The 8,751-nt window shown below is 34.6% G+C and overlaps 1 protein-coding gene across 3 annotated transcripts in view; it reads left to right on the forward strand.

Annotated features, from left to right (window-relative positions):
* LOC149802424 (uncharacterized) overlaps positions 1–8,546 on the forward strand; it is a 31,509-nt gene extending 22,963 nt beyond the window's left edge. For all 3 annotated transcript variants that reach the window (XM_089951631.1, XM_089951632.1, XM_089951633.1), the window contains 2 exons: positions 873–941; positions 7,573–8,546. In XM_089951631.1, coding sequence (XP_089807757.1) covers positions 873–941; positions 7,573–7,653 — 150 coding nt within the window. In that variant the 3' untranslated portion in view covers positions 7,654–8,546. The remainder of the gene's footprint in view (positions 1–872; positions 942–7,572) is intronic.
* The last annotated feature ends 205 nt before the right edge of the window (positions 8,547–8,751 follow it).

Consider the following 8,751-nt stretch of genomic DNA (forward strand, 5'->3'; position numbering starts at 1 on the left):
GTAAGAAAAAAATGCAAACCATCAAATTTAAATTCAACAAATATTTTATTTCCCTAGAATACAAAGTGAAAATTTAAAAGGAACTCACTTGCAAATTAAATCCCAGATAATATTAAAAATCACAAATCAGAAGATATATAGAGTGTTCCAAATGAATTCCAGTATTGAATGCATAGATGTGCCAGTAACATTGAATGAGCAGATGTGCTAACAATCTTAATGTACAACAATGATACAATATAGATATGCATAACATTATTAATGAAGTGATCTTGCATCTGAATAACTACATTTGTTGATCTGCTGAGTTTAATATGATCAAGATCTTGGATAAATTCTTTCTATGCATTTTTAGAAATAATTTTTATCAGGATGTAGCAAAATATTTAAACTTGACATGATGAGAATTTAGGAGATAGTTTACATAGGATGCATTCTTACAACACTAAATAAGCCTGCTTAATGCTGTTAAGTTATATTAGCCAATTGATCAATTACAGGTGCTCTTGGGCCTCTTGTCTAAGAATATTATGTAAATTATCATGTCAGTAAATAAAATCAAGAAACTTTACAGGTTTAAGTCAAGACTAATTTACCTGTTTGTGTAAAATTTCAATATGATGCCTAATTTTTCAATTGAATTACATCTGACTGGTACAATCTAGAGATGTCATTCTTCCAAAGTATTTATTTATTTATCTCTCTGTCTATCTGTCTATTGTTATATAGATGTATGAGCTGTAAAGTGATATTGATTCTTTAAGACAGAAATTACATTTCTTCATTGGTACTCCAGCTGTATACAAATAAATAGCATGATTTTATTTGATGTAATTTATAACCAATGCAGTATTATTTCATCTCTTTTCCAGAGACATCGGATGGTGAATGAAGTTCTAAAGGAGGAACTTAGTTCTGGTGTCCATGCCCTCTCAGTAATGGTGTGTAGTCTTTTTTCTCCCTCATTGCAATAGGGTTACCATTGAAAAAGAATTTGGCATCTTGTTTGTAGAATGGTTTACACACTGTGAAGGGATCTTGGACTGTGCAATAATTTATTTGCCTTTGTCTCTGGACAGCTTGAAACCTTAGACAAATAAAATTTCGCCATAGATTAAGGACAAACCAAATGTAAAATTTATTGAATGTACACAAAGCAAAGAATTGTTAAAGATAGTTTTTGCTTTCATCAAAGATTTCTTTGCTTTTACCATAGACCATTTGACCACAAGATCTGATATGGCCATACATTTCTGTCAAATATAAGTTTATGTAGTATCTGATTTGGTTGAAAATGAATTTGCTTGTGTTTCTTGTTACCTTGACAATGGCCCTTTGAACTCTATATCAATAGGTTTCTTCCTTGTCCCAAGTCCAAAGCAGCCATAAAGTTTGTAGGGAAGCTGAAACGACCGCATTAAAACTGATTGTTTAAAAAGACAATAGTGTTTGTTATAAAGAAAACCTTATTTAACAAGTATATAGAAAAATAGACATGTTTTTTTATATAGATAAATGAATATACATACACATACTGTAATAGTTATATGTCATGCAATTAGAAGAATTAATTTGTAACTCACATGGTCGAGTGAGCTCATCATATGGCCCTAGTGTTTACTTTGAATTGTATCATCATCCATTATTTGTGATCATCTACCTGTCCAAATGCTTGTGACCATTTTGGAGGCCATATTTGTGATCTGTTTTTATCAAATTTTGGATAAGGGTTTTATATCATTAGGAACTCTGAGTTCAATAACACACAAGCTCTGTGTATGTTAATAAGGCAATCTTGTGTTTTGCTGAGCTTTTTAATGCTGTGGATGCCATATTTATGATCAGATTTTAATCATTTTAGAAAATGGGATTGTATCGTGAGTTGCTTTTGAATAGGACTGATGGACCTAGATACCAATCAAGATGCCATTTTTTTCATCAAACTTGGACTACATACTCATGATTAAGTGATATCAGACAAGTTCCATTAATGAGCCAGATGCATTCATCTTAATGAGATGATCTTGCATCTGATTGGCTGAGCTTATTACTTTATATAAAGTATATTTATTTTATTGGATTTTGATTAAACTTGGCAAGTATACTCTCAGATGAATACTGTTACAAGATTCACTTATACTACTGATTTACACAATCTAAAATATATGGAATGATGGACAGGTGGACCATATGTACCTCTAGATGGACTGACTGACAGGTGGACCATATGTACCTCTAGCTGGACTGACTGACAGGTGAACTGATTATATGATACATTAAAGCATAAGAAGAACTAATAGAGATATAGTCTCAAACTCTTTAATCAACAACTATTTAGCATTATAAAACAGTACATAAGTATATATCTTTGGCATTCCTTGGGTCTCACCCTCCACTGCATGAGGTTAGTTGTGGTAAGATGGTAGAGAAGCATGCAGTAACTATGAGGCAGAATTGCCAGTCTGACTGATGTCAGGGCCAAATGGCCAACTTGCCCTATCTATGAGGCAGAATTGCCAGTATGACTGATGTCCAGGCAGAATTGCCGATGTTTTGAGACGGACTCGCCAGTATGACTAACTGACATAACTGTTAAGGTAGAATTGCAACTGTATTGAGGCAGAGTCACCACAACTTGTTATGTCTGTAAGTCGAGTGGATTGGGGACAGAATGCCCTAATGATGCTGCATGCCAAGAATGGAACTGCAGTAGTATGCAACGGAGAGCCCCAAGTAACGGATAGATATGGACAAGATGTACCTGCAGTTCTGTTAAAATAAGCATGAAAATCACAATCAATATAAGCAGTTATGTATATGAAAATGAATCATTGCCATACTGAGAATTATGCAACTGTGAATCATCATAAATGGATAATACTGCAAGAACCATTGCCAAGGTATGACTATTCTGGTGTCCATGCCTGCACACAATATTATGGTGATACCAAGACTAAAGTCACATTATATCTAGAGTGGAGTTGTAAGCAAGTCTGTGTTGCAAGAATCTGTAAGAAAGTCATATATGACAAAACTAAGACAACTATAAACATGTAAGTTCAGTACTGCAGTGTTCACGGCTTGTGCCCGTTTGGGGCTGATGTATAAATAAAGTAAAGTTTTCACAAACCGCCACAATCTACTCTGCAGACACACATACAGTTCATGTAGTTCAATAATTAAGTCAGATTGCAGTGCACATGCAGTAAACTGATTGAACTAGAAACCAACTAGATACACCAAACAACATTAGTAAACACAATGCTTAAAATCCACCAGATACTGATGAATCTGATGATCCTGTTCCGCAGAACATATTGAACACACTACCAGTGCAAAACACACCTCACCAAGTGACTGAATCTGATGATCACACTGCATAGAAAACTGAAGAAAAAAAAAGAGAAAACAATGTGCAATGAAACACTTAGTACAATACACAGAATCTGCTTACTCCCTTCTCAGAAATAACTCCATGTAAAGAATCTGAATGATCACCTCCGAAAGAGCACACTGACACACACGAACTAGCCTATATTAAAACAAACATACTTGCATCAGATGCACTTTATCCCAGAAAAAGGCATAGTTGAATAAGTAGATTCACACATGGCCTGCTGTGCTCGCAGAATGGCATCATTCAAGGGCCTGATATAATGTAAATAAAATCCGAAGTCCAACAGCCTAGCGTTTTAACACTGTGGTCCTCGATCTCAGCATTTGCTGCTGTAGTGGCAGCCCCTATCCAAAAGGAGTGCCCTTTGAATTTGTCTTGTGGATAGCCTAGTACATGCAGGAGCAAACATAGCTTCTCCAAAAACACTGATCTAGAAAGTGGATAAATACCATCTGCAGTAAATAACGGATCTGAAGGTCTAAGACAACCCACCCTGTTGCAGAGCGCTAGGTACTTGTGCATAGCCCGTAAGGGGCACGTACAGTTATGCACTGCAAAAAGTCTGATCTGCACACCATACCAGAATGGATAGGCCTTTGACACTCTAAACATTAAAGTTCCATTAGAATTATATGCAGCAATAATAAAGTCACTGATATGCAAGTACTCCATATCCATTGTTGACGTCACCATAAATTTGCCACAACATAAGAAGGCAAAGAAAGCTAATGAAGCTGCAGCATGCAGCATACCATCCACCCAGGGACTAAAGAAACCTTTTTGAAGCAAGGTGCACATGTGCGTCAATATATCGAAGGTGATGAGTAACCTTGAGTTAGGTCCATTATTCTGCAATTTCTTCACACCCCGCAACACCATTTGCAATCTTGGACAGCACGAATACGAATGGCCATCAAGGGGGTGATGTATGCCACGTTTGACACAGAAATACTTCACACCACACAAATACAGCTTGATAGATGTATATCGAATACCAATACTCTTGAAGCAATATGCCGCAAAAGCAACAAGGACATCCTCATCAATTGGTCCTGAAGGTTGATGACACCTATGATCCAAGCGACCCAACATGACCAAAAATGACTGAAGGTTTTCCAACCCGACAAATAGACCGATTGAGTCTGTGGGCTATGTGCTGCTTGTAGTAACTTGTCCACAGTTTTGTTTAGTGAAATATCAGTTCCTCTAAGACTGGGCATGGGTGAGGAGTTTTTTCTGCATTTGGAGCCAGATGCCAGAATTTTTCCATCTTAAAACGAGAGAGAGCATCTGCAATGAGGTTATCTTTCTTTGGAACATATTCAGCTAGAATTTCACAACAATACTGTGCTGATATCCAAGTTAAACGCCTGAGCAATTTCATTATCATGGGAGACTTAGATCGACGCTTCATAATTATCTTGACTGTATTGATATTGTCACAATGGACCAAATTTCGTTTTCTCTGCCACATATGGCCTGATACATGGGCTGCAACTACAATGAGGTAAATTTCCAGCAGGGCCATTGACAACTTGTCTGTGCCTAATACATCTAAATTATCCAGCCACGATCCTTGAAACCATCTGCCTTGGAAAAAAATGCCAAATCCGAGAGTTGATGCTGCATCAGTAAAACGCTCAAAATCTGCAGCAACAGTAATATTAGAATCCAAGAAAAAAGAAACTCCATTCCATTGAGCCATAAAGTCACTACACATCTTTAGATCCAGTCTACATTCACTATTTATTTTTACATGATGATTCAGTTCAGTGGTGGTTGTTTACAAGGATATTGGATATGATGTGAAAGACTGACCAGGGGTGGTCACTCGACATGCATAATGTAAATGGCCCAACAGACTCAGCAATTCCCTCTTCATACAAGATTTGACTGGGCTTGTTTATCACTGTTTTGACTCAATTTTTTTTTATCAGACTTGTTAAATAGTCTTTTATCTTCAAGATATTGAATTAGTTAATAAAAGATAATTGATAGAACTTTCGTTTTGTTGCCATTAGATCATTTGATATTATAGTCCAGTAACAATTACTTTTTATTTCCACTGAACAGTCCAAACAAATGAATTTCCTCTCAAAAACACATCCACATACTTTCAAAAGGAACACAAGATATGTGGATGACGCCAAAAAGGAATGAAACTGATTGCTCAGTTCTCTCCTAATACACACCTTCTGTTTTGACTATATTTCACAACATACCCACATGACAGATCTTACTTTTCAGTTTGTCTTGAAATTGCCTATTCATATGACCTATCCCAACCAATGGGAAGTTATTGAATTCTTCTAGAACAATCCAAACCCCATCAGCCAATAAGAAATTAACCAAAGGTCGTCATTAAGTCTCAGTATTAAGATTATTATTAGTAACAGTCAGCACATACTTAAGCATCTATTTATAGATCTCTGTAATTGTACACTTTTACCAGACCCCAGTTATGTAGGCAGAATCTAACTAAAGATAATCTGTACAACTACAGTCATTAATAAAAATTACAAAAATGAGATAAAATCAGCTACCATACAGAAATGATAGACATAACACTTGTAATAAGCAAAAATATGGTGGGACAGAGAGAGGGATGCAGTAATAGCCAGATTAATGCAAATATCCTGGAAACATGTAATAAGCCTTTTGATTATCTATGTTTAATTGTTTGATGAATAATTTTGTCTTAACTGCCTAAAATGTCTGGCTTTAACACTAACTATAATGGCATGTATTACCAAAGCTGGTATTTATTATTAATCCATGGTATATATTATTAGTACTATAATATATTATTTCATATCAGTATCAATGATCTAATACTATAGTATATATTATATACCATGGTATGTAGTAATTACACTACATGAATTTATACCACACTATATAATCAAAGATGCTGAAATAGATGGCTTACCATACTGATGATGTGAGTGGTGTATGAATACATGTGGTGTATGCATGTAGTGTATGCATGTATGTAGTGTATGTATACATGTAGTGTATGTATGCATGTAGTGTATGTATGCATGTAGTGTATGCATACATGTAGTGTATGTATGCATGTAGTGTATGTATACATGTAGTGTATGCATGCATGTAATATATTTATACAAGTTGTGTGTCCATACATGTAGTGTATGTATGCATAGTGTTTATATGCATGCAGTGTATGTATGCATGTAGTGTATGTATGCATGTAGTGTATGCATACATGTAGTGTATGTATGCATGTAGTGTATGTGTGCATGCAGTGTATGTATGCATGTAGTGTATGTATACATGTAGTGTATGTATGCATGTAGTGTATGTATGCATAGTGTTTATATGCATGCAGTGTATGTATGCATATAGTATATTTATACATGTTGTGTATGTATACATGTAGTGTATGTATGCATGCATGTAGTGTATGCATGCATGTAGTATATTTATACATGTTGTGTATGTATACATGTAGTGTATGTATGCATGCATGTAGTGTATGCATGCATGTATATATGCATGTAGTGTATGTATGCATGTATACGTGTAGTGTATGCATACATGTGTATATATATATATATATATATATATATATATATATTTATTTATTTATTTATTTATTTATTTATTTATTGTATGCATACATGTAGTGTAGTGTATGCTTGCATGATATATGCATGTAGTTTAAGTATGCATGTAGTGTATGTACATGCAACTTTAAATTGTGAATATGTATGATGAGCTAATTGTTTCTAGGCCAGTCTGCATAACATATACCCACCATAATTAGTTACATTAGGCCAGTCTGCATAATGTATACCCACCATAATTAGTTACATTAGGCCAGTCTGCATAATGTATACCCACCATAATTAGTTACATTAGGCCAGTCTGCATAGTGTATACCCACCATAGTTACATTAGGCCAGTCTGCATAGTGTATACCCACCATAGTTACATTAGGCCAGTCTGCATAAGGTATACCCACCATAATTAGTTACATTAAGATTCTGACACCAGATTTGTTTGCCTGTAGATTTTTAGGTATTCTCTTACCCTGCACAAACATATTTTGATCATATGTTGAAAGTTTTTTTTAAAGATATAAATGAATTTGCTGTGTTACAAATTTTTTAAATGACCAAATTAGACACAAGATTCTTTTTTTTTTCTTTCAGGCCAAGACCCCCCAACAGTGGGATGAATCTGGAAACAATATTGGAAAATCGCCACCATGTAGGGGTGGAGCAGGGTTGTGACAGAAATAAAAAAGATAAAGTTTATAATTGTAAAGAATTCCTTACTGTTATATAGTTCAAGCTGTGAGGGTCATGGATTCACACTTAAAGACAAAATCACAGTAGACCACCCCCTCTGCCAAAAATGGTCTCTCATGACCAGTCATAACACATTACATCAATAAATCTGTGGTCAATAAGCGCAGGTGATCTCATGGCAGTGGTCTGTCTAGACAGGTTATACTAACAAGTCATCATTTGTCTTGTTTAGAACTTACTGTTTATTCTACAAGTTAAGAGTTTTAGAAATGGAAATACTTCTAACTAAATTTACTCTTAAATCTGTCTTTCTTTGATATATAGAAGATTCCTGGGGGCTTTTTTATACACAAAATCTTATAGTGTGCTTCCTTCTACACATTTACCAGATGTGTTATTATTAATAATTTTCTACTCTTTAATTAATTTGGCTCTCTACATTTTTATCATAATAAGGAAATGTTTGTCTCTTATATGTATGTGAAGTTGCAGCTGAAAGAGATGGTTCATTCTGTGAAACTTGTTTGTTGGCCAACACTGTGTTATTTTATCTATGTGTTGTATATTTTTATGTTCCAAAATGAGTGGACCTTTTATATCTGGTAATAAATGAATACCTGGATGATTATCTTTAGGGATTGTGCAAGACGTATCTCTGCATAATAAGGCACAGTTGAAGAACATCGTCTTTTGACTAATTTAAATATTTATATGTAGACTATGTGTGTCAAAATTAAAATTCTGTAAAACAACTTAACACATTCATGTTTCTGTAATAATTAGCATTCAGATGTTTTTACATCTGAGATGCTTTACTATTGTGTAAAAATGGCTTATACATTTTTCAAAGAAAATAAATGCAGTTTTAATTTAAATTTGCCTTATTAGTGCTTTACTACTTTTAACAAAAGCTTCATGTTTAAATTTTAGTCATGGGCTGTTATGAAGTAGTTGCCATGGTTAATTGGATATAATACATTCTGGTAGAATTATTTTTTTATAATATTCTAATCATATTCTGTGGAGGGTATAGATAGCATCCCCTATACATGTCCATTCCATCACAAATTTTGTTTCTGC

The sequence above is a fragment of the Sinohyriopsis cumingii genome, chromosome 3 (genome assembly GCF_028554795.1).
Source record: "Sinohyriopsis cumingii isolate HCF-2022 chromosome 3, ASM2855479v2, whole genome shotgun sequence".
NCBI classification, from domain to species: domain Eukaryota; kingdom Metazoa; phylum Mollusca; class Bivalvia; order Unionida; family Unionidae; genus Sinohyriopsis; species Sinohyriopsis cumingii.